The sequence below is a fragment of the Ovis canadensis genome, chromosome 1, assembly GCF_042477335.2.
Source record: "Ovis canadensis isolate MfBH-ARS-UI-01 breed Bighorn chromosome 1, ARS-UI_OviCan_v2, whole genome shotgun sequence".
Taxonomy (NCBI): Eukaryota; Metazoa; Chordata; class Mammalia; order Artiodactyla; family Bovidae; genus Ovis; species Ovis canadensis.
The window spans coordinates 267,665,766-267,691,720 of NC_091245.1; the positions used below are offsets into that span (position 1 = coordinate 267,665,766).

General features: G+C 48.0%; 4 protein-coding genes across 6 annotated transcripts in view; all 4 read right to left on the bottom strand.

Moving 5' to 3' along the window:
* The window catches only part of TSPEAR (thrombospondin type laminin G domain and EAR repeats), a 170,857-nt gene that overhangs the window by 44,540 nt on the left and 100,362 nt on the right, over positions 1-25,955 (bottom strand). The gene's annotated exons all lie outside the window — the stretch shown is intronic.
* LOC138427197 (keratin-associated protein 10-8-like) lies at positions 973-1,554 on the bottom strand. The gene has a single exon (XM_069566568.1). It carries the CDS (start codon positions 1,552-1,554, stop codon positions 973-975), a length of 582 nt encoding a protein of 193 aa, XP_069422669.1.
* Positions 10,068-10,887, bottom strand: LOC138427173 (keratin-associated protein 10-8-like). The gene has a single exon (XM_069566532.1). It carries the CDS (start codon positions 10,885-10,887, stop codon positions 10,171-10,173), a length of 717 nt encoding a protein of 238 aa, XP_069422633.1. The 3' UTR covers positions 10,068-10,170.
* LOC138427153 (keratin-associated protein 10-8-like) lies at positions 21,979-22,758 on the bottom strand. Its single transcript, XM_069566481.1, has one exon. It carries the CDS (start codon positions 22,756-22,758, stop codon positions 21,979-21,981), a length of 780 nt encoding a protein of 259 aa, XP_069422582.1.

Genomic DNA, 25,955 nt, shown 5'->3' on the forward strand with positions numbered 1-25,955 from the left:
TGCTAAAAGTGCAGACCCACTGGCAGACCAAAAGGGGTGACCCCAGCCACATGCAGGTGTGTCACATGGGGTCCTTAGGCCTCCCACATGGAGCGGACTCAAGGGGCCAGCTGGTCCCTATGTTTCAAGTGGGCAGGAACAGTCCAGGGGGCCTGAGAAACCCCTAGACCATGACAGGTCTGCAGGGGACCAGCCGCGGGCCAGGGCCTGAGCAGGCACTGACTTCCTGGAGAAGCAGGAGCCCCACCTGGTGACCCTGCCCAGAGGTGTCAGGCCCATGCCCTTTGGGGTCTCAGTCACTTACTGCTGGGGATTCCCTGGTGACTCAGATGGTAAAGAACCTGCCTGCTATGTAGGAGATCCTGGTTCAACCCTGAGTCAGGAAGATTCCCTGGAGAGGGAATAGCAACCCACTCCAGTATTCTTGCCTGGAGAATTCCATGGACAGAGGAACCTGGTGGGCTACAGTCTATGGGGTCTCAGAGAGTCGGACATGACTGAGTGACTCACACACTTGCTTACCAACAGAAATGCTCTCGGCTGGAGGAGACTAGTGTCAGGTCACAATTGTGTGTGTTTCCTTGCACCCCTGCACCCAGCCCACCAGGGAACCATGCGAAGGGAGGAGATCAGGTGATGATGTGAGTTTATTTATCCAGGTGCCTGAAGGGGCACTGACAGGTTGGAAGTCGAGGCCAAGTGACCCAGATAGAGGATCTGGACGGGTAGGGGGGCAGCTGACCCAGGGGCAGCTGACCCAGAGACAGCTGGAGATGACTCCTGGGAGGCAGAAGCCCCAGGGAGCCGTGAGGTCGGGGTTCCTGGGGCAGGAATGAGAGGTCAGTCGGTCAGGGGAGTGGAGACATCGGGGACCCTGTCCTGGGTGAGGGCAATCACCCAGCCCAGGTCAGGACAGAGGACCAAGTCACAGGTGGAACCTGAGCTCGGCTGGCTCTGGGGTGACATGCCAGGTCAGCAGCAGGGCTCGGGGGCCGAGGTTGGGATGCAGCAAGCAGGGCAGGAGCATACGGGCCTGCAGAGCAGGGACACAGAGGAGGCTGGACGGCAGCAACTGGGCTGGCAGGAGGAGTCGGGCACGCAGCAGGTGGGGCGGCACACGGGGCGGCAGAGGAGGGACACGGAGGAGGAGGGTCTGCAGCAGGACGAGGGGGCTAGGCATGGGGAGGCCTCACAGCACACGGGCCTGCAGCAAACAGGTGTGCAGCAGACAGGCCTGCAGCAGACGGGCCTGCAGCAGACGGGTTCACAGCAGACAGGCCTGCAGCAGACAGGCTCACAGCAGGCCTGCAGGCAGGTGGAGGAGGTGCAGCAGGAAGGCTGGCAGCTAGACTGCTGGCAGCACACGGCTGGGCAGGAGCTGCTGCAGGCTGCCTGGCAGCAGGGGCTGGACTCACAGCTCACTGGGGCACAGAGGAGGGTCAGCCGGGGGGCCGGGGTGCAGCAGCTGGGGCCACAGCATGGGGGCTCACAGCAGCTCTCTGGACAGTCATAGCTCAGGTCGCTGGAGCAGATGGACAGGGTGGAGGCTGCCATGGTGGAGGCGGTGGGGCTGGAGGAGGGTTTGAGTGTGCGTGGGTGTATGAGCTGTGTGTTTGAGGTGCTTGGGGATGTAGGGCTTTTATACCTGGCCCCTGGCCTTTGTTGTCCTCACAGGAGACTCCCAGGCCCTCTCTTCCTTGTTGGGGTTGACAGCTGGCGGCAAGGGCCACTCATTAGTGCTGGCGTAGTTTCCACAATTGTTTTCACTCATTAAACCTGTGAGCGTAAATATCCCATGTTGCAGGATGTTTTCCCATTTCTGCTTTGCTTGGCTCCAGAAAAGATATAGAAAATATCTAGGTAAGATCCTAAATGAAATGAACCCTGAATATTCACTGGAAGGACTGATGCTGCAGCTGAAGCTCCAATCCTTTGGCCACCTGATTCAAAGAGCTGACTCATTAGAAAAGACCCTGGTGCTGGGCAAGATTAAAGCAGAAAGAAAAGGGGACACAAAGGATGACTTGGTTAGATGGCATCATTGACTCAATGGATATGAGTTTGTGCAAGCTCTGGGAGATGGTGAAGGACAGAGAAGCCTGCTGTGCTGTAGTCTATGGGGTCCTGAAGTGCGGGACATGACCGAGCAACTGAACAGGAACAATGCTGAGTGAGGTTTAGAGGTGATCGTATCTCTAAATCGGTGAATTTAGATGTCGCAGCTCTCCCCTATTTGAGGTACAGTACTTTAATATTATTTTGACTTTTACGCATTTTTTAACTTAGGTGTAAAGAGACGTGTGTGTCTGTAAAATGCAACTGGATGTTACCGTGGAACCAGCTGAGGCTCATGTTCGGCAGGGGTTGGTGGGAGATCCTGGCACTCCCCCCACAGCAGCTGCTCTGCCAGCAGGAAGCAGTGTGAGAGGAACATCCAGTCCCCTGCAGCCCAGCCAGTGTGCCTGAGAGGAGCGTTAACGGAGTGTGGGCATATGTGGAGTCTGTTAGGAGATCTCTTCAGGGAGCAGCACTCATAGGTGTCTGAGTCAGGGGCTGCGTTCATCAACCTTTCACCCGGACCCAACTACTCACAGCACGCCCTGTGCACCCCACACTTCTCAGCCGAGCAACCAGCCCCTAGGCCAGAGTTTGCCTTCCTCAAGAGGGATGCCCTGAAAGACTCAGAGTGACGGTCTCCTACTGGACAACCCACATGTGAGGAGCGGAGACTCCAGGACCCCAGGCAACACCCAAAAGTAAAGCTCAGGCAAGAGCTGGTTTTCCTTGTGGATACAAGCAGATGTGGTCCCAGGGAGCCTGGAACAGAAAGTCAGCAAGGGCGGACTCTGGGGAAGACGGTGACATCTGGGCAGCGGTCATTCGGAGCCCCTGACCATGGCTGTGGGGTCAGATGACACTGTCTGAGCACCTGTTCTAGGCCAGGCGGTGATCTGAACGCTCTACACCTGCCAAGGTACTTGATTTCACATCCACTCAGCAAAAAAGTTTCTGTAAATAGGTGAGGAAGCCCAGGCACAGAGAAGTTAAGCAACCATGTCCAGGTCACACAGCCCAGAGTACCAGGACTGGGACTGGAAGCCAGCCATCTGGATATATTCCCTGCCTGGCCCTCTGATTAGGCCTTGAGAGCAGCTGTGACATCTGCTTTCTGGCCCTGAGAGCTGAAATCCTGGGAGCTGCCATGGTAGTCAGCTATCAGGGATGTGTGCATAATCAATGCAAAAGGGACTGCGCTGGCTCTTACCCAGGCCTTCCCCCAGGCCAACTTCAGTGCTACACGGAGAAGGAAGCACGTGTCCAAGGAAATTTACCACCAGGCAGCTGAGCTGAAAATGTACAACAGAGGCGGGAAACAGCAAAATTAACACCACGGAAAATCAACCCTGTGGTTTTCAGCACAAACACTGCTAGTTCCTCCAATCCACAGAGGGAAAGTGTGCATGCTTGCTCAGGGGCTCAGTCATGTCTGACTCTTTGTGACCCCATGGACTGTAGCGCACCAGGTTCCTCTGTCCATGGGATTCTGCAGGCAGGAATACTGGAGGGAGGTGCCACTTCTTACTCCAACGCGGTGTAGTGAACGTTGCTCAGTGGTGTCCTTTTGCGACTCCATAGATTATACAGTCCAAGGAATCCCCCAGGCCAGAATACTGGAGTGGGTAGTCTTTCCCTTCTTCAGGGGATCTTTCCAACCCAGGGATCAAACCCAGGTCTCCCACATTGTAGGCAGATTCTTTACCAGCTGAGCCACAAGGGAAGCCCAACAGAGGTAAAGCATAAATCCCCAAATATGATGAGAGAAAATCTAATAAACAGACCATGTGTTTTGCAGACACCAAACGTGATCACTCCATTGCTAACAAGGAAGAAGTAAGAGCCAGGATAGAACAGTAAAGACAGGACTGAACACGAACCACTCTGAGCTGAGTGCACCAAGGTGCGTGTGTTTGGACTGAGAGAGCCTCATGAATTCAAGAGCACTGGATTTTTAGAGCCCACTATAAACATACATTCAGTCAGTTCAGTTCAGTCGCTCAGTCATGTCCGACTGTGACCCCACGGACTGCAGCACGTCAGGCGGCCCTGTCCACCACCAACTCCTAGAGTTTACTCAAACTCATGTCCATTGAGTCAGTGATACCATCCAACCATCTCATCCTCTGTCATCCCCTTCTCTTCCTGCCCTCAATCTTTCCCCCAGCAGGGTCTTTTCAAATGAGTCAGCTCTTCGCATCAGGTGGCCAAAGGATTGGAGTTTCAGCTTCAGCATCAGTCCTTCCAATGAACATTCAGGACTGATTTCCTTTAAGGATGGACTGGTTGGACCTCTTGCAGTCCAATGGACTCTCAGGAATCTTTTCCAACACCACAGTTCAAATGCATCAATTCTGCGCTCAGCTTTCTTTACAGTCCAACTCTCACATTCATACACAACTACTGGAAAAACATTAGCTTTAACTAGACGGACCTTTGTTGGCAAAGTAATATCTCTGCTCTTAAATATACTATCTAGGTTGGTCATAACTTTTTTTCTAAGGAGTAAGCATCTCCTTACTTCATGGCTACAGTCACCATCTGCAATGATTTTGGAGCCCCCAAAATAAAATCTGCCACTGTTTCCACTGTTTCTTCATCTATTTGCCATGAAGTGATGGGACCAGATGCTATGATCTTTGTTTTCTGAATGTTGAGCTTTAAGCCAATTTTTTTCAGTCTCCTCTTTCACTTTCATCAAGAGGCTTTTTAGTTCTTCTTCACTTTCTGGCATAAGGGTGGTGTCATCTGCATATCGGAGGTTACTGATATTTCTCCCGGCAATCTTGATTCCGGCTTGTGCTTCAGCCAGCCCAGGGTTTCTCATGACGTACTCTGCATATAAGTTAAATAAGCAGGGTGACAATATACAGCCTTGACGTACTCCTTTTCCTATTTGGAACCAGTCAGTTGTTCCACATCCAGTTCTAACTGTTGCTTCCTGACCTGCATACAGGTTTCTTAAGAGGCAGGTCAGGTGGTCTGGTATTCCCATCTCTTTCAGAATTTTCCACAGTTTATTGTGATCCACACAGTCAAAGACTTTGGCATAGTCAGTAAAGCAGAAATAGATGTTTTTTTGGAACTCTCTTGCTTTTTCCATGATCCATCAGATGCTAGCAATTTGATCTCTGGTTTCTCTGCCGTTTCTAAAACCACCTCGAACATCTGGTAGTTCACAGTTCACATACTGCTGAAGCCTGGCTTGGAGAATTTTGAGCATTATTTTGCTAGCATGTGAGATGAGTGCAATTGTGCATAGTTTGAGCCTTCTTTGGCATTGCGTTTCTTAGGGATTGGAATGAAAACTGACCTTTTCCAGTCCTGTGGCCACTGCTGAGTTTTCAAAATTGGTAGTTTTTAAATGAACCGAATGAAGGGCAGCTCCATCTCCAGGCAGGAAGAAATGGCTGACAGTCTGGTCTGGAAATGAATTATTACCAGGTGGACCCTGGACCTCTCCCACCAAACAGTGAAAGAGGCAGAGCATCTAGGGGAACACTGGGGACCAAGGCTGATTTTTTCTTTTTTCAAATTATTACATCTTTCTCCTGCATTGGCAGGCCAAGTCTTTACCAGCAGTGCCACCTGGAAGCCCCTTATATTTTTCTCAAGTAAAGAGAACAGCAGTGTATTTTCACATATGCAAGAGCTTGGAATACACTCTACTCATGTTTCCCTCTTGGAGAAACATTTAAAGAAACAAGACAAATGATGGGAGTCCCCTGGAGGTCCAGTGGTTAAGGATCCACCTTCCAGGGCATGGGGTGTGGGTTCAGTCACTGGTCAGGGAGCCAGGATCCCACACAACCCTCAGCCAGAAAAACCGAAACACAAAAAAGAAGCAGTGTGGTAACAAATTCAATAAAGACTTTATGAAGACTTTCTAACACCATACACAAAAATAAACTCAAAATGGATCAAAGATCTAAACGAAAGGCCAGAAACTATAAAACTCCTAGAGGAGAACATAGGCAAAACACTCTCCGACATAAATCACAGCAGGATCCTCTATGATCCACCTCCCAGAATACTGGAAATAAAAGCAAACATAAACAAATGGGATCTAATTAAAAGCTTCTACACAACAAAGGAAACTATAAGCAAGGTGAAAAGACATCCTTCGGAATGGGAGAAAATAATAGCAAATGAAGCAACTGACAAACAACTAATCTCAAAAATATACAAGCAACTCCTGCAGCTCAATTCCAGAAAAATAAACGACCCAAGCAAAAAATGAGCCAAAGAACTAAACAGACATTTCTCCAAGGAAGACATACAGATGGCTAACAAACACATGAAAAGATGCTCAACATCACTCATTATCAGAGAAATGCAAACCAAGACCACAATGAGGTACCATTTCACACCAGTCAGAATGGCTGTGATCCAAAAGTCTACAAGCAATAAATGCTGAAGAGGGTGTGGAGAAAAGGGAACCCTCTTACACTGTTGGTGGGAATGCAAACTAGTACAGCCACTATGGAGAACAGTGTGGAGATTCCTTTAAAAGCTGCAAATAGAACTGCCTTATGACCCAGCAATCCCAGTGCTGGGCATACACACCGAGGAAACCAGAATTGAAAGAGACACGTGTACCCCAATGTTCATCGCAGCACTGTTTATAATAGCCAGGACATGGAAGCAACCTAGATGTCCATCAGCAGAAGAATGGATAAGAAAGCTGTGGTACATATACACAATGGAGTAATACTCAGCCATTAAAAAGAATACATTTGAATCAGTTCTAATGAGGTGGATGAAACTGGAGCCGATTATACAGAGTGAAGTAAGCCAGAAAGAAAAACACCAACACAGTATACTAATGCATATATATGGAATTTAGAAAGATGGTAATGACAACCCTGTATGCGAGACAGCAAAAGACACAGATGTATAGAACAGACTTTTGGACTCTGTGGTAGAGGGAGAGGGTGGGATGATTTGGGAGAATGGCATTGAAACATGTATACTATTATGTAAGAAACGAATCACCAATCTAGGTTCGATACAGGATACAGGATGCTTGGGGCTGGTGCACGGGAATGATCCAGAGAGATGACATGGGGAGGGGGGTGGGAGGAGCGTTCAGGATTGGGAACTCATGTACACCCGTGGTGGATTCATGTCAATGTATGGCAAAACCAATACAGTATTGTAAACTAAAAATAAATAAATAAATAAAAATAAAGAAAGACAGACTTTAAAAAAGGTCCAGATTAAAAAAACCTGAAGAGCAAAAACCAGAAAGAAAGAAGACAAATGGCCAAGAGAGGAAACATACAGGAGCACATGGGGAACTGGGCAGGTGTAGGTGAGAAGGAAAGGAAGAAAAGTCTAAACAGCCAGAGTGATGGGTTCTGTTGGGTACACACAAAGTCTGGTCCTTCCCAGGCAGTGACCCTGGTGAGGTTCTGATACTTCATTAATATCAGATGTTTTGAAATGCTAAGCTTTTAGATTGTTGCTGATCAGTCATTAAGTTAAGTCCAGTTCTTTGCAACCCTGTGGACTGCAGCTCACCAGGCTCCTCTGTCCTCCACTATCTTGAAGTAAAAAGAGTTTGCTCAAATTCATACCCACTAAGTCGATGATGCTATCTAAGCATCTCACCCTCTGCTACCCGCTTCTCCTTTTGCCATCAGTCTTTCGCAACAATAGAGTCTTGTCTAATGAGTCAGTTCTTCATATCAGGTGGCCAAAGTATAGGAGCTTCAGCTTTAGCATCAGTCCTTCCAATCAATATTCAGGCTTGATCTCCTTGCTGTCCAAGGGATTCTCAAGAGTCTTCTCCAACACCATAGTTCAAAATCATCAGTTCTTTGGTGCTCAGCTTTCTTCACAGTCCAACGCTCACATACATACATGACTAATGGAAAAACTACAGCTTTGACTAGACAGACCTTTGTTGGCGAAGTAATGCCTCTGCTTCTTAATATGCTGTCTAGGTCGGTCATAGCTTTTCTTTTAAAGAGCAAGCATCTTTTCATTTCATGGCTGCAGTCATGAAATCACAGCCATTTGCAGTGATGTTGGAGCCCCCCCTGAGAAATAAAATCTGTTACTGTTTCCATTGTTTCCCCATCTATTTGCCATGAAATGATGGGACCAGATGCCATGATCTTCGTTTTTTGAATGTTGAGTTTCATCAGCTTTTTCACTCTCCTCTTTCACCCTCATCAAGAGGCTCTTTAGTTTCTCTTCACTTTCTGCCATAAGGGTGGTATCATCTGCATAACTGAGCTTGTTGATATTTCTCTTAGCCATCTTGATTCCAGCTTGTACTTCATCCTGCCTGGCATTTCATATGATGTACCCTGCATATAAGCTAAATAAGTAGGGTGACAATATACAGCCTTGATACTCCTTTCCCAATTTGGAACCAGTCCACTCTTACATATCCAGTTCTAATCATTGCCTCTTGACCCATATACAGGTTTCTCAGGAGACAGGTAAGGTGGTCTGGTATTCACATCTCTTTTAACATTTTGCATATGCTGGGTTTAATAAAATGTAATTAAACAAACTCTCCCTGTCTTTTTTCACTTTTAAATGTGTTTCTTATATCAGTTGGTCTTCCCCTGTGGCTCAACAGTAAAGAATTCGCCTGCCAGCAGGTACTGCAGCAGACACAGATTTGATCCCTGGGTCAGGAAGAGCCCCTGGAGGAGGGCACAGAGGCCCACTCCTGTACTCCTGCCTGGAGAAGCTCATGGACAGAAGAGTCGGGCAGCTTATGGTCCATAAGGTCACAAAGAATCAGACACGCTTGAAGCATCTCAGCACACATGCATGCATATTATAATAGGTACAATTACATCTGAGGCCCCAGTCAAGGCCCTTCACACTGCCCTGCAGGTGTCTACCTACCCAGCACTGTCCCAAAGGGCCAGCATATGTTTCTCCTCCCCATATTTCCCCAGAGGGATAGCTGCCTTAATACTTGAATTCCTGAGAGCACCTGCCATTTCCAAATAGCCCATCCCCTTTGGCTGTCGGTCCCTGTGATGGATAGTTTCAAGTGTCAGCTGACCAGGCCATGGTGCCCAGTTGTCTGGGTAAACATGTCTGGATGTCATGACACAGTTGCTTCTTAGGTGAGATCAATACTGAAATCAGTGGACTCTGAGTAAAACAGACTGCCCTACAAAATGCGGGTGGGCCACATCCAAGCAGCTGGAGACCTTGAGACCAGACTGAAGTCCCCAAGGAGAAAGAGATTCTACCAGCAGGTCATTTGTAGCTGCAACACCAACTCTTCCTGGAAGCTCACCCTGCAGATTTGGATCTTGCCCGCCTCCAAAGGGTGTGAGCCAGCTTCTCAACATCAATCTCTGCATATGTGCACATGCCTATTGGTCCTTTCTCTGGAGAACCCTGACTCACACAGGCTCCCAACATCACTGCATGTGGCTCTCACCATCGAGACCTTCACACACAGAGGGAAGAATTCACACTCGTGTCCAGGGCACTAGGGAACGGCTGGCACCAGCCTGTCTGAAGCTGTTTCTGGGGTAAGCTTTATGTATTCCAGGCAAATGTTTACTAAATGGGGTCTCCTTTGTCCCTAGGGAACCCCCATGTTCCCAGTGTGCAAGCCCAGGGCTTGAACCTGTGCCCCATTCCCACCCCATCACTCACTTCATGCAGGGGTCTACAGGTGAGCAGGATACTCTGGACTGAAGGCTTCAGTGGAACTATGTCCTCAGGACACCCTGGCAGAGAGTAGCCGGGTGCTGTTACCTGTGCCTGGTGATGTCACTGTCCTGGATACAACTCAAGGCCAGGTTTCTAACACAGCCCAGACCACTCTCCACAACAAAGGTCTTTCCCAGGGTTTGAAGAGATATGCACTCAAGGCACAGAGAGGGCATGACAATGACTTTATTTGTTAGCAGGCAGACCCCCTCACCTAGGTCAGGACAAAATCCATGACCAACAAGGATGGAGAGCAGGATGCTGGCTGACACCCAGGGCCTGGAGGGAACCAGGAGCCAGCCAAGGCAGCTCACAGGAAATTCTGGGGCAGAAGGAGACCCCAGACTGGATTCAAGGCTACAGAAATTTCAGGTGAAAGCCAGCATTGGCCCTGGAAGGAGTTGGCAATGTGCCAGGTCAGCAACTGGGCTCTGGGGCCGAGGTTCGGACGCAGCAGGCAGGGCGGGAGCACTTGGGCTGGCAGAGCAGGGACAGGCAGGAGGCTGGGCGGCAGCAGCTGGGCTGGCAGGAGGAGGTGGGCACGTAGCATGCAGGGCGGCACACAGGACGGCAGAGGAGGGACACGGAGGAGGAGGGTCTGCATCTGACTGAGGAGCAGGGGTTGGGCTGGCAGCACAAGGACGCTGAGCAGGGGGAGGACTCACAGCAGACGGGCCTGCAGCAGAGGGGTGTGCAACAGACGGGTGTGCAGCAGACAGGCCTGCAGGAGACGGGCCTGCAGGAGACGGGCCTGCAGCAGACAGGCCTGCAGCAGATGGGCCTGCAGCAGACGGGTGTGCAGCAGACAGGCTCACAGCAGGCCTGCTGGCAGGGGGACGAGGTGCAGCAGGAGGGCTGGCAGCTAGACTGCTGGCAGTACAAGTCCAGGCAGGAGCTGCTGCAGGCTGGCTGGGAGCAGGGGCTCGATTCGCAGCTCACAGGGGCACAGAGGAGGGTCAGGCGGGGGGCCGGGGTGCAGCAGCTGGGGGCACAGCAGGGGGGCTCGCAGCAGCTCTCTGGACAGTCGTCCACCTGCCAGGAGGAGCCGGTGTAGGAGTCACAGGACCCGGGCAGGCAGACCCGGCTGCCGTAGCTCAGGTCACTGGAGCAGACAGACAGGGCGGAGGAAGCCATGGTGGAGGCGGTGGAGCTGGAGGAGGTGAGGTGTGAGTGTGTGTGAGTGAGTGTGTGTGTGAGGGAGCGCTGCTCAGGGCTGTGGGCCTTTTATACCCCGTCCAGGTGCGTGCAGGGCCAGCTGAAGGCTCCCTGAGGCTTCCCTTTCCTTGTTGGTGTTTTGAGCCCCTATTTCTTCTTGTTTATTTACACAAGAATTTGCTGCTAGTAAAATGCATGTCCTGGTTGAGGGCTGGATCACCCTGAGCTGGGTGAGGTTCTCTCAGCAAACACAGGATTAATCTATGGTCCCGAAGCCCCACCGTGTGTGTCCCCTCTCCCACCTGTCTCTATTGCTCTCAGGTGTTGGCTGTGAACCCCTGTCTCTGTGACTTGGCATCGCAGAGCTCACAGTTGGGACAGTGCTGTCCCCTGCTGTCAGACGTCCCTCTCAAGCAGCAGGGCTGAACCGTGGACAGACCAGCCAAAGGGAGAAGGGTGAGTGAGAAGAACAAGGCATGTCTCAAGCACAGAGCAGGAAGGAGGGAAGGTCCCTCCCCATCAGACGGGGAAGGGGTGAGTGAGAAGAACAAGGCATGTCTCAAGCACAGAGCAGGAAGGAGGGAAGGTCCCTCCCCATCAGACTGGGTCTCCAGGGTCAGAACGTGCACAGCGAAGGGAGAAGCAGAGCGTTCTCCGGAGAGAAGGGAGGGAAACCTGGGCTTCAGATCCGGAACTCTGACCAAACTAGGACAGATACGGTGCGTATCTGACACACTGGTGAAATGTCTGACGCCAAATACGCGGAAACAGCCTGAAAGCTTCCAGAGGTTTGGCATCCGACTTTCCTCGCCAGTCAACATACCTGAAGAGAGTGCAACCAAATCTTGAAAGTCTGAGGAAAGTGGATTATCAGGCAGATGGAGATTAGAGCACTTCGGATAAGACAGCTATCCTGAAAAGAAGCCACTCGTACATTATCTACACAAACTACCTCAAGAGTACATGGTCCAGAAAAAGAGCGAGCCCAAAGGCAGGCACATATAAAAAACAATAATAAAGAACAACAAGTCACCAAAAAGCAGACGGAGGGAGAGGAGGTCCACCGGCTTGGCCCTGTAGAATAAGTGCCTGCTGGCTGCCCTGCCCCTCTGGCCTTCGACCCCCTCTTTGCCATGCATAGTTCTCTGAGTTTTCACAAACGCAGACACACCCCCACCAGACCATACAGGCCCCCACACTCCTGTCCACTGGAGTCAGCTCCTCCCTCGGCCCAAAGCCCCAGGCAAATGCTGATTCAAGATCCCTGCAGCTGTGGCTTTTCCAGGAGGTCACATACATGGAATCGTACACTGGGTGGCCTTTGGGGTCTGGCTTCTTTCGCTCTGAAAATGCAGTGGCCGTGGTGCCGTGTGCATCCGGGCTCATCCCCTTTCCTGCTGCACGGTGTCCGGGGTGAGGGGCTCCCCCATTTGTTCACTGCACAGCTGGGAGACATTCTCATGACTTCCTGTCTTTGGTGATTATGAACAAACCTGCTGTCTACGTTCTTTGTGTACAGGTTTCTTTGTGATCGTGTTTTCATTCCTCTAGGATAAACACCCAGGTGCAGCATAGCTGGATTGGATGGGAACTGTAGGTTTGGCTTGATAGGAACCTGCTAAGCTCTTTCCCCAAGTGGCTATGCCATTCTGCATTCCCACCAGCAATGCGTGAACATTCTCGTGGCTGCATATCCTTGGCCAACAGTCAATATTGTGAGGGTTTTAATTTTGGCTGTTCTAATAGGCATGAGGGCTTCCCAGATGGCTCGGTGGTAAAGAGTCCACCTGCCAATGCAGGAGCTGTGAGTCCGATCTCCTGGGTGGGAAAATCCTCTGAAGAGGGAAATAGCAACCCACTCCAGTATTCTTCCCTGGAAATCCCATGGACAGGGGAGCCTGGCAGGCTACAGTCCATGGCGTCGCAAACAGTTAAACTCAACTTAGTGACTAAACAGGGCTTCCCTCATAGCTCAGTTGGTAAAGAATCCACCTGCAATGCAGGAGACCCCGGTTCAATTCCTGGGTCGGGAAGATCTGCTGGAGAAGGGATAGGCTACCCATTCCAGTGTTCTTGGACTTCCCTTATGGCTCAGCTGGTAAAGAATCTGCCTGCAATGCGGGAGACCTGGGTTCGATCCCTGGGTTGGGAAGCTCTCCTGGAGAAGGGAAAATCTAGCTGTTGGGAGCCAGCGTGAGGAACTCTGCCCATGGCAAAGGCCATGAGGAAGGAAGCTTGGCATACGCAAAGGTGTGATCAAGCCTCATGAAACCCCCTGTTCCCGAGCATCTACCCCCAAAACCAGAGTACTTTACGGGGAGCTATCCCCCATAACCATTTCTCTCAGAGAAGGAGTTAACTTGCAGCTCCAGTTAATAAAAATTCCTGGGCGTGATAAGAGTGTTTCAGCTTACAAACTCTGGAGGTTCTCTGGCCTGCCTGATCAGGCTTGTCCGGCCGCATGTGATTGTTTACAGCCTCCCAACTGTGAGAGGCACGGGATGTTTTAAAACTTCCTAAATACAGACTCTTTTGAGAAGTTAGAAGATTGTTAGTATAGCATTAGTAGGTTGATTAGGAATTATATTGGTGAAGGGTTTTTTCATTTGTCCTGCCAATAATTACTGCTAATTCCCTGCCCTGGGTGTGACAAGGATGTCTCAGGTCAAACCTCTCTGCTGACAGACTAGCTTGTGTGACAGCCTCTCAGCCATAAACAGCACAGAGAGTTTGCTGTATTAGCGTAGGGCTTTTTTCATTGATGAGTCAATGATTGCCATCAGGCCTCCATATCCTTAGGCACCTGGGAATATATTAATCAATATATTTGGAATATAGAAAAGGAAATATAGTTTTTTGATGTTAGCATACTAGACTTCTTGAGTTAATGAATCTTCTCTTTTGTTATAGATCACTGTACTTTGTTATAAATCACTATAAATCACTATGCTATGTAACTTTATCACTATCTTAAGACAAAACAGATCTTAAGGGGAACATTGGTGAAGGGTTTACATTTGTTGAGCCAATATTTGCTGCTAAATCTCCATATTCCTTCCTGTCCTTATAATGAATATAACTAGCATATAGGAGAAATAAGTATTAACCTTTCAGATTAATCATGTTAAACCTTAGGTTAAGTAAATTCCTTTCTTGATTGTAACTCACTACACCCTCACCCTATAGGAATGCAACTTTATTTGGAGGGTGGCGCCTGATTTAAGAAAAAATCACCCCTGGAAAAATAAGTTTTCTGGTTAACTGACCGGTATCAGAAAGGGCCATAAAATGTCAGCAGACCTCATGGCTAAAAGATGATGAAACTCATAAGACCTTTGTATAATTTTATATGAAGCACCTGATTGTGACAAGGGTCAGGTCTGCTGACCCCCGCGTGACTCTGTGTTCATCCCTATGTATAACAAAAAGGTATATAAACAAACCTGAAAAATAAAGAAATCGGATCAGTTTCCGGAAAGACTGATTCCCCCGTGTCGTCTTTTTCTCGCTCCCCATTTTCCTATCTGAATTCAGCCTCTTTTTCTACTACACTATCTGTTCCTAATCTCCCTCTATATCTATAATTAAATAAGTTTTTTCCAGGATGCCGACTCCGTCCCCACCTTCGAATTCCCTGGATACACCGGGGCTGGACCCCGGCAGCTAGCCACTCCAGTATTCTGGCCTGGAGAATTAAGAGTCAGACACAACTAAGCAACTTTCACTCCACTTCACTTCATTTAGTGACCTAACAACAATAGGTATGCAGTAGTACCTTAGTTTCAGAGAAGGCACTGGCGACCCACTCCAGTACTCTTGCCTGGAAAATCCCATAGAGAAGCTTGGTAGGCTGCAGTCCTTGGGGTCGCTAAGAGGCAGACATGACTGAGCGACTTCACTTTCACTTTTCACTTTCATGCACTGGAGAAGGAAATGACAACCCACTCCAGGGTTCTTGCCTGGAGAATCCTAGGGATAGAGGAGCCTAGTGGGCTGCCATCTATGGGGTCGCACTGAATCAGACGTGACTGACGTGACTTAGCAGCAGCTGCACTACCTTAGCATAATTCAAACTTGCATTTCCCCAAGGACCAGTGATATGGTGAGGTTCTCTAATGTACCTATTTGCCAAACTTATCCACAGTGGCTGTGTCATTTATGACATTATTTTATGTATCAAAGCTCCAGTTCCTCCACATCCCTGCCAACACTGGCATGTTAACTGTTTTTCATTCTAGCCTTTCTCATAAGTATGAAGGGGACTTTGTTGCAGTTTTAATTTGCACTTCCCTAATGAGTGATCATGTGGAGCATCATTTATATGCTTATTTGCCATCCCTGCATCTTCTTTGGTATTTCTTCAAATCTTTAGGCCCTTTTCTTTGTTAGTTTTTCTTGATGTTGGATTTTGAGTGTTCTTTATATATTTTGCATACAAGGACTTTAGTCAGATGTGTGATTTGCAAATATTTTCTCCCAGTCTATGGCTTGTGTTTTCATTCTTTAAGAGTGTCTTTTGATGAACAAAATAGTTTAATACTGATGAAGTCCAGGGTATTCCTTTTTGTCTTTTAGCGATCGCGCTTTTGGTATTCAATCTAAGAACTCTGCCTAACCACAAGGTCACAAAGATTTTCTCCTATGTTTTCCTCTGAAAGTTTAAACCTTTCACATTTTATATTTAGGTCTCTGATAAACTTTGATTAAAGTTTTACATTAAGTAAAAATTGAGGTACGGGTCAAGGCTTACTTTTTGGTTTTGCATATAGACATCCATTGTTCCAAACTGCCTTTGCACTTTTATAAGAAATCAATTGATTTCACTTGTGTGGGCCTGTTTTTCTTTTCTGTATCATTCATCTGGGCCTGTACCTTTGCTAGCATTGGATTGTTTTGATTATTATAGCTTTACGGAAAATACTGAAGTCAGATAGGGTAAAACCTCCAACTTTTTTCCCCATTCAAATTTTGTGGCTCCTTGAGCTCCTTTGCCTTTCAAATAATTTTAGGGTCAACTTATTGATACCAACAAAGAAACCCTATTTGTTATTGGAATTACTTTGAATCTATAGATCAATCTGGAGATGATGTGCTGTGTTTAGTCGCTTAGTCGTGTCCAACTCTTTGTGACCCCGTGCACTGTAGCCTGCCAGGCTCCTCTGTCATGGGGATTCTCCAAGAAAGAATCCTAGAGTGGGTTGCCAAGCCCTCCTCCAGGGGATTTTTCCAAGCCAGGGATCAAACCCATGTTTTCTGCACTGCCACCAGATTCTCTAACATCTCAGCCACCAGGAAAGCCCAAGAGTACTGGAGTGGGTAGTCTATTCCTTCTCCAGGGGATCTTCCCAACCCAGGAATCAAACCAGGGTATCCTGCATGTCAGGCAGATCCTTTACCAGCTAAACTACCAGGGAGGCCCCAGTTTGGAGGCAACTGACATCATAATGATATTCAAACATGCAGACATGGTCTAGTTCTACACTTATCTGTGTCTTCTTTTTCTTTCATCAGTGTTTTTATAGATGTCATTATGTACATATTCTGTAAAACTTATACCTGTTTTCAGTTTTTAATTCTAACATACTTTTAAACAAAAACCTTATTTCAATTTTATTGCTATTATATAGAAATATAAGTAGTCTCTAAATTCCTTGTTTATTTATTATTATTATTATTTTTGGTTGTGCTGGGTCTTCTTTCCTGTCTGAGGCTTTTTTGGATGCAGTACATGGGCTTTCTCATTGCGGTGGCTTCCCTTGTTGTGGAGTCTGGGCTCACGGTGCACAGGCTTCCGTGGTTGCAGCAGGGGGGCTCAGTAGGTGTAGCTTGCAGGTCCTAGAGTGTGTACATGCATGCACGCTCAGTTGCTAGTCGTGTCTATTTGTGACCCCCATGGTCTGTGGCCCACCAGGCTGCACTGTCCATGGGATTTTCCAGGCAAGAATCCTGGAGTGGGTTGCCATTTCCCTCCAGGGGATTTTCCCCACCCAAGGATCGAACCTGCATCGCCTGAGTCTTCTGCACTGGCAGGTGGATTCTCTACCACTAAGCTGCCTAGGAGGCCCCCTAGGTGTGTGGGCCTCAGTAAGGGCGGCGTGCAGGCTGTGGAATCTTCCCCAGTCGGGGGTCGAATCCATGTCCCCTGCATCGGCAGGTGGATTCTTAACGACCTAGCTCCCAGGGAAGTCCAAGAAATATAATGAATTTTTATTACCCCAGACTTGCATTCTTCAACTTGCTAAACCCTCATGTATTTCTACCAGTCTTTTTGTAGATTATTAAGGGTTTCAATGTGGACAATCACACCCTCTGTGCATAGAGATGATTTTATTTCTTCGGTATGCACCCTTGTATTTGTTATTTTGTTGCACAAGAGGTGGTCTTAAGTATGATGTTGAAGGAATGCAGAGAGAAGACACCTGTGTCTGGCTCCTGCTCTTAGAGGAAAAGCATTCAGTCTCTTACAAAAATCCTCATCAAAATACTAGCAAACTGAATTCAGCAGCAAATTAAAAGAACTGTACACCATAACCAAGGCAGATCTCCTGGCAGAATGCAAGGGTGAAAGAAGTGATATGAAAATCAATGAATATAACACACCATATTAATGGAATGGAGGGGGAAATACAAAATCATCTCAACTGATGCATAAAAAGCACTTGACAAAATTTAACACCTTTTATGATAAAAACACTCAACAAACTGAAGGTAGAAGGAAACCGCCTCAACATAATAAAAAAAAAAAATACGCATTTGAAAGACCCACAGCAAACATCACACTTGGCGTTGAAAGACTGAAAGCTTTTCTTTTAAGATCAGGAGCAAGGCAGGCTTGCCCACTTTTGCCACTGTTTTCATCAGTCCTGGAAGTTCTAGGAGAGCAGCTGGACAAAAGGAAAAATAAAAGGCATTTAAGTTGAAAAAGAAGTAAAATCACCTCTGTTCATAGATGTTGTATATACATAATCCTCATATATACAAAATCCTAAAAATTGCATAGCTACACACAAAACCATTACAACTAATAAGTGAATTCAGCAAAACAGCAGGATATAAAGTCAATTTTTACTTGCATTTCTATACACTAATAATGAATAACCCTAAAAGGAAATTACAAAAATGATTTCATTTAGAATATTATCAAAAAAGTAAAATACTTAGGAATTAATCAAGGAGGTCAAAAACTTATCCAGTAAAATGTACAAATCATTGTTGAAAGAAATACATGAAGACATAAGTAAATGGAAAGATACCCCATATTTATGGATTGGAAGCTTTAATATTGTTAAGATGTCATTACTATCCAAAGCAATCTATATATTTAATACAGTTGCTATCAACATCTTGATGACTTTTCCCAGAAATAAAAAAAACTCATTCTAAAACTCATATGGAATCTTAAGGGACCTTGCATAACCAAAAAAAAAAAAAAACCATCCTGAAAAAGAACAAAGCCAGAGGAACCATACTTCCTGATTTCAAAATTCACTACAAAGTGACAGTAATGAAATAGAGTGGTACTGGCACAGAGTCAGACATAGAGCTCAATGGAAGAGAATACAGGATCCAAAATAAACCCTCACACATTAGGTCAAACCATTTTTGACAAGGGCCTTAAGTCCATTCACTGGAGAAAAGACAATCTTTTCAACAAATGGTTCTAGGAAAATTGGATATTCACTTGCATAAGAATGAATTTAGATCGATTTCTAACATCATATACAAAATTAACGCAAAGTGGATCCTCAATCTAAAAGTAAGACCTGTAACTATAAAACTCTTTGAAGGAAAAATAGGATAAAACTACACAGCCTTGAATTTGGCAGTCATTTCCTGGATGTGACACCAATGACACAGTCAGCATCAGAAAATATAAAAACTGGACTTCACGAAAATTTTAAATATTTTTCATCAAAATGTATATCAACAGAGAACAAAGGTAACCCAAAGAAATGTGAGGAAACATTTGAAAATCATATATCTGATAAGAGATTGATATCCAGAATGTATAGAGAACTCCCAAAACTCAAAAATAAGAACTAAAAACCTAACTCAAAAATGAGCAAAGACCACGAATAGACATTTTTCCAATGAAGGTATACAAATGGCCCATAAGCACATGAAAATATACTCAATATAACTAATCATTGGAGAAATGCAAATCAAAACTACAGTGAGGTACCACCTTGCACCTCTTAGTATAATGACCATTTATTTAAAAAAACAACATAAAACTGGTAAGACTGTGAAGAAACTGGAACACTTGTACACTGTTGGTGGGAACATGAACTGGTACAGCTACGTGGAAATCAGTATGATGGTTCCTCAACAAATTAAAAGTAGAATTACTGTCTGATCCAGTATTTCTACTGGGTCTTTAAGAAAAGAATTGAAAGCAAATCTTGAAGAGATATTTGTAAAACCACATTCATAGACGCATTTTTCACAATAGCTGAAAAGTGGAAGCCATTCAGGTGTTCACTGAGGGATAAATGGACATAGGATGGAATATTATTTACCCTTTAACAGGAAGTAAATCTGGCACTATTATGGATGAACCATGAGGACATTATGGTAAGATAAATAAGCCAGTCACAAAAAGACAAATACTTAGTGATTTCACTTACACGAGTACTTTAGAGACAAAAAGTAGAATGATGCTTTCCAGGGGCTGTGAGAAAGGAAGTAGGGGGATTCTTGTTTCAAGTGCATAGAGTGTGTTTTGCAAGATAAAGAGTTCCGAGTGCAGATAGTGGTGATGGTCACACAAGGTTATGAATGTACTTAATACCATTGAACTGTACACTTTAAAGTGATTAAGGTTGTCAACTCTGTGTTATGAATATTATACCTCAATAACAAAAATAGAAAAAGGCTATCAAGGCATGAAGGCACCTGAAGGAAACGTAAGTGCACATTACTAAGTGAAAGAAGCCCATCGGAAAAGTTTCCACTCCTGATGCTTCCAGGGATACGACATTCTGGAAAAGACACAACCATGGAGTCGGGAAAAAGATGGGTGGTTGCCAGGGGTTAGCAGGGAAGAAGAGATGAACAGATGGAGCACAGAGGACTTTTAGGGCAGGGAAACTATTCCGTAATGTTCCACAGGTGTTATAATACATTTATGAAAAGACATAGAAGCTTGCAACAGCAAGAGTGAACTCTAATGTAAACTATGGACTTGGGGTGATATTAACATGTCAGGGTAGGTTTATTCATTATGATGAATGTAGCCCATTTGTAACAAATGCATCAAATCACAAGATACTGATGGTGGGGTAGGCTGTGCGTGTGTGAGGGTAGGGATATATAGGAGCTCTGTACTTCCCACTCAGTTTTGCTGTGAACCTAAAACTGCCCTAAAAATGAAGATATGTTAAGTTGATACAGGGCAATTGAGGAGATCTGTTTGTTTTTTTTTTTTAAGCGAATTTTGGTTATCTGTGTCTTCAAGGAATGAGTCCATATCACCTTAATTGCTTATTGCATTTCCTTTTAATATCTGTGGGGTCTGTGCTAATTTCTCCTCTTCCATTCCTACTATTTTCTCTCAGAGTTGAGGCAACATCCTTGGGAAGAGCCAACCCATGTCCTAAGACTTCTGAATATTTCCCACAGGCAGGTGGGGGCAGGTCCTTTCAAGGCTCTCTTTCATCTCTGCAAATCAGTCCAGCTAACTTTATGGGTTTTCCCAGGCTCAGCCTCACACCTGTTTGCTTATCATTTCTCAGGGGACACTTAAGGGAGACCCTCCGTGGACAGGGGAGTTCCTCAGAACAGCTCTCTTCTCTCTGGCATCCTGACCCCAGACTAGCTGCCCCACACTTCCCCCAATTCGCAGACCAGCTCTAAAACTGAGGGATCCATGGCACTCCACCTGGGTTTCTGGCCTGGGTCCTGGAATCATTCTCGAGGGGGTGGGCTGGGCAGCTGTGAGACCCACTCTGTTTCTTTCCCCTCCCAGGTGGGCCTGTACTGTCCTCTTCAAGTCCAGCATCTCAACCTCCTAGTGTCCTGACCTTGTTAGCTCTCTGGATCAGTCGGGTGGGAAGGTCATCCAGGCCCTCTCACTCCACAAGGTTGGAGCAGCCCTTCCCCCTACCACCACATTTCTGCTAAAAGTGCAGACCCACTGGCAGACCAAAAGGGGTGACCCCAGCCACATGCAGGTGTGTCACACGGGGTCCTTAGGCCTCCCACATGGAGCGGACTCAAGGGGCCAGTTGGTCCGTATGTTTCAAGGGGGCAGGAACAGTCCAGGGAGCCTGAGAAACCCCTAGACCATGGCAGGTCTGCAGGGGACCAGCCGCGGGCCAGGGCCTGAGCAGGCACTGACTTCCTGGAAAAGCAGGAGCCCCACCTGGTGACCCTGCCCAGAGGGGTCAGGCCCATGCTATTTGGGGTCTCAGTCACTTACTGCCAGGGCTTCCCTGGTGACTCAGACGGTAAAGAACCTGCCTGCTATGTAGGAGATCCCGGTTCAACCCTGAGTCAGGAAGATTCCCTGGAGAGGGAATAGCAACCCACTCCAGTATTCTTGCCTGGAGAATTCCATGGACAGAGGAACCTGGTGGGCTACAGTCTATGGGGTCTCAGAGAGTCGGACATGACTGAGTGACTCACACACTTGCTTACCAACAGAAATGCTCTCAGCTGGAGGAGACTAGTGTCAAGTCATAATCGTGTGTTTCCTTGCACCCCTGCACCCAGCCCACCAGGGAATCACATGAAGGGAGCAGATCAGGTGATGATGTGAGTTTATTTATCCAGGTGCCTGAGGGGGAGCTGACAGGTTGGAAGTCGAGGCCAAGTGACCCAGATAGAGGATCTGGATGGGTAGGGGGGCAGCTGACCCAGAGACAGCTGGAGACAACTCCTGGGAGGCAGAAGCCCCAGGGAGCCGTGAGGTCGGGGTTCCTGGGGCAAGAGTGAGAGGTCAGTGGTCAGGGCAGTGGAGACATCAGGGACCCTGTCCTGTGTGAGGGCAACCACTCAGCGCAGGTCAGGACAGAGGACCAAGTCACAGGTGGAACCTGAGCTCGGCTGGCTCTGGGGTGACATGCCAGGTCAGCAGCAGGGCTCCGGGGCCAAGGTTGGGATGCAGCAAGCAGGGCGGGAGCATACGGGCCTGCAGAGCAGGGACACAGAGGAGGCTGGACGGCAGCAACTGGGCTGGCAGGAGGAGTTGGGCACGCAGCAGGTGGGGCGGCACACGGGGCGGCAGAGGAGGGACACGGAGGAGGAGGGTCTGCAGCAGGACGAGGGGGCTAGGCAGGGGGAGGCCTCACAGCACACGGGCCTGCAGCAAACAGGTGTGCAGCAGACGGGCCTGCAGCAGACAGGCCTGCAGCAGACAGGCCTGCAGCAGACAGGTGTGCAGCAGACAGGCCTGCAGCAGACAGGCCTGCAGCAGACGGGCTCACAGCAGGCCTGCTGGCAGGGGGAGGAGGTGCAGCAGGAGGACTGGCAGATGGACTGCTGGCAACATGAGGAGGTTGAGCAGGGGGAGGCCTCACAGCAGACAGGCCTGCAGCAGACAGGCCTGCAGCAGACGGGTTCACAGCTGACAGGCTTGCAGCAGACAGGCTCACAGCAGGCCTGCTGGCAGGGGGAGGAGGTGCAGCAGGAAGGCTGGTAGCTAGACTGCTGGCAGCATGAGGCTGAGCAGGAGCTGCTGCAGGCTGCCTGGCAGCAGGGGCGGGACTCACAGCTCACTGGGGCACAGAGGAGGGTCAGCCGGGGGGCCGGGGCGCAGCAGCTGGGGGCACAGCAGGGGGGCTCGCAGCAGCTCTCTGGACAGTCATAGCTCAGGTCGCTGGAGCAGATGGACAGGGTGGAGGCTGCCATGGTGGAGGCCGTGGGGCTGGAGGAGGATTTGCGTGTGTGTGGGTGTATGAGCTGTGTGTGTGAGGTGCTTGGGGATGTAGGGCTTTTATACCTGGCCCCTGGCTTGTGTTGTCCCCAAAGGAGACTTCCAGGCCTTCCCTTCCTTGTTGGGGTTGACAGCTGGCAGCAAGAGCCCCTCATTAGTGCTGGCGTAGTTTCCACAATTGTTTTCACTCATTAAACCCGTGAGCATAAATATCCCATGTTGCAGGAGGGTTTCCCATTTCTGCTTTGCTTGGCTCCAGAAAAGATACAGAATATATCTAGGTAAGATCCTAAATGAAATGAACCCTGAATATTCATTGGAAGGACTGATGCTGCAGCTGAAGCTCCAATCCTTTGGCCACCTGATTCAAAGAGCTGACTCATTAGAAAAGACCCTGGTGCTGGGCAAGATTAAAGCAGGAAGAGAAGGGGACAACAAAGGACAAGTTGGTTAGATAGCATCATTGACTCAATGGACATGAGTTTGTGCAAGCTCTGGGAGATGGTGAAGGACAGGGAAGCCTGCGGTGCTGTAGTTCATGGGGTCCTGAAGAGCGGGACACGACTGAGCAGCTGAACAACAGGAACAGTGCTGGGTGAGGTTTAGAGGTGATTGCGTCTAAATTGGTGAAGTTAGATGTCGCAGCTCTCCCCTGTTTGAGGTACAGTACTTTAATATTATTTTGACTTTTACGCATTTTTAAACTTAGGTGTCAAGTGACATGTGCACGTCTGTAAAATGCAACTGGTCCAGGGGATGTGACCGTGGAACTAGGTGAGGCTCATGTTCAGCAGGGGCTGGTGGAAGGTCCTAGCACTCCCGCCCCAGTAGCTGCTCTGCCAGCAGGAAGCATGATGAGAGGAACATCCAGTCCCCTGCAGCCCAGCCAGTGTGCCTGAGAGGAGCGTTAACGAAGCGCGGGCATACGTGGAGTCTGTTAGGAGATCTCTTCAGGGAGCAGCACTCACAGGTGTCTGAGTCAGGGCTCACGTTCATCAATATTCCACCCAGACCCAACTGCTCACAGCACACCCTGTGCACCCCACATTTCTCAGCCGAGCAAACAGCCCCTCTGGCCAGAGTTTGCCTTCCCCAAGGGGGATTCCCTGAAAGACTCAGAGAGAGGGAGGGTCTCCTCCTGGAGAGCCCACATGTGAGCAGCGGAGACTCCAGGACCCGAGGAAACACCCAAAAGTAAAGCTCAGGCAAGAGCTGGTTTTCCTTGTGGATACAAGCAGATGTGGTCCCAGGGAGCCTGGAACAGAAAGTCAGCAAGGGCGGACTCTGGGGAAGATGGTGACGTCTGGGCAGCGGTCATCACTGAGGCCCTGACCATGGCTGTGGGGTCAGATGACACTGTCTGAGCACCTGTTCTAGGCCAGGCGGTGATCTGAACGCTCTACTCCTGCCAAGTCACTTGATTTCACATCTACTCAGCAGGAAAGTTACTGTAATTGGTGAGGAAGCCCAGGCACACAGAAGTTAAGCAACCATGTCCAGGTCACACAGCCCAAAGTATCAGGACTGGAACTGGAAGCCAACCATCTGTATATAGGATCGAGGCTCTTACCCAGGCCTTCCGACAGGCCAGCTTCAGTGCTACAAGCAGAAGGAAGCACATGTCCAAGGAAATTTAGCACCAGGCAGCTGTGCTGAAAATTTACAACAGAGGCGGGAAGCATCAAAATTAACACCACAGAAAATCAACCCTGTGGTTTTCAGCACAAACACTGCTGGTTCCTCCAATCCACAGAGGGAAAGTGTGCATGCTTGCTCAGGGGCTCAGTCGTGTCCGACTCTTTGTTACCCCATGGACTGTAGCCTGCCAGGTTCCTCTCTCCATGGGATTCTCTAGGCAAGAAAGAATACTGGAGTGAGGTGCCACCTCTTACTCCAACAGAGTGTAGTGAGAGTTGCTCAGTCATGTCTGACTTTTTGCGACCGCATAGAATACACAGTTCAAGGAATTCTCTAGGCCAGAATACTGGAATGGGTAGCCTTTCCTTTCTCCAGGGGATCTTCCCAACCCAGGAATCGAACCCAGGTCTCCCACATTGCAGGCAGATTCTTTACCAGCTGAGCCACAAGGGAAGCCCAACAGAGGTGAACATAAATCCCCAAATATGATGAGAGAAAATCTAAGAAACAGACCATGTGTTTCGCTGACACTAAACGTGATCACTCCGTTGCTAACAAGGAAGAAGGAAGAGCCAGGATAGAACAGTAAAGACAGGACTGAACACGAACCACTCTGAGCTGAGTGCACCAAGGTGCGTGTGTTTGGACTGGAAGGGCCTCATGAATTCAAGAGCAGTGGATTTTTAGAGCCCACCATAAACATACATTCAGTCAGTTCAGTTCATTTCAGTCGCTCAGTCATGTCCGACTGTGACCCCATGGACTTCAGCATGTCAGGCGGCCCTGTCCACCACCAACTCCTGGAGTTTACTCAAACTCATGTCCATTAAGTCAGTGATACCATCCAACTATCTCATCCTCTGTCATCCCCTTCTCTTCCTGCCCTCAATCTTACCCCCATCAGGGTCTTTTCAAATGAGTCAGTTCTTCGCATCAGGTGGCCAAAGGATTGGAATTTCAGCTTCAGCATCAGTCCTTCCAATGAACATTCAGGACTGATTTCCTTTAGGATGGACTGGTTGGATCTCTTGCAGTCCAAGGGACTCTCAAGGGTCTTCTCCAACACCACAGATCAAAAGCATCAATTCTTCTGCACTCAGCTTTCTTTATAGTCCAACACTCACATTCATACAAAACTACTGGAAAAACGATAGCTTTGACTAGACAGACCTTTGTTGGCAAAGTAATGTCTCTGCTTTTTAATATGCTATCTAGGTGGTCACAACTTTTTTTCTAAGCAGTAGGCATCTTTTTATTTCATGGCTGCAGTCACCATCTGCAGTGATTTTGGAGCCCATAAAATAAAATCTGCCACTGTTTCCACTGTTTCTCCATCTATTTGCCATGAAGTGATGGGACATGATGCCATGATCTTTGTTTTCTGAATGTTGAGCTTTAAGCCAACCTTTTCACTCTCCTCTTTCTCTTTCATCAAGAGGCTCTGTTGGGAGCCAGCGTGAGGAACTCCACCCATGGCAAAGGTCATGAGGAAGGAAGCTTGGCATACGCAAAGGTGTGATCAAGCCTCAGGAAA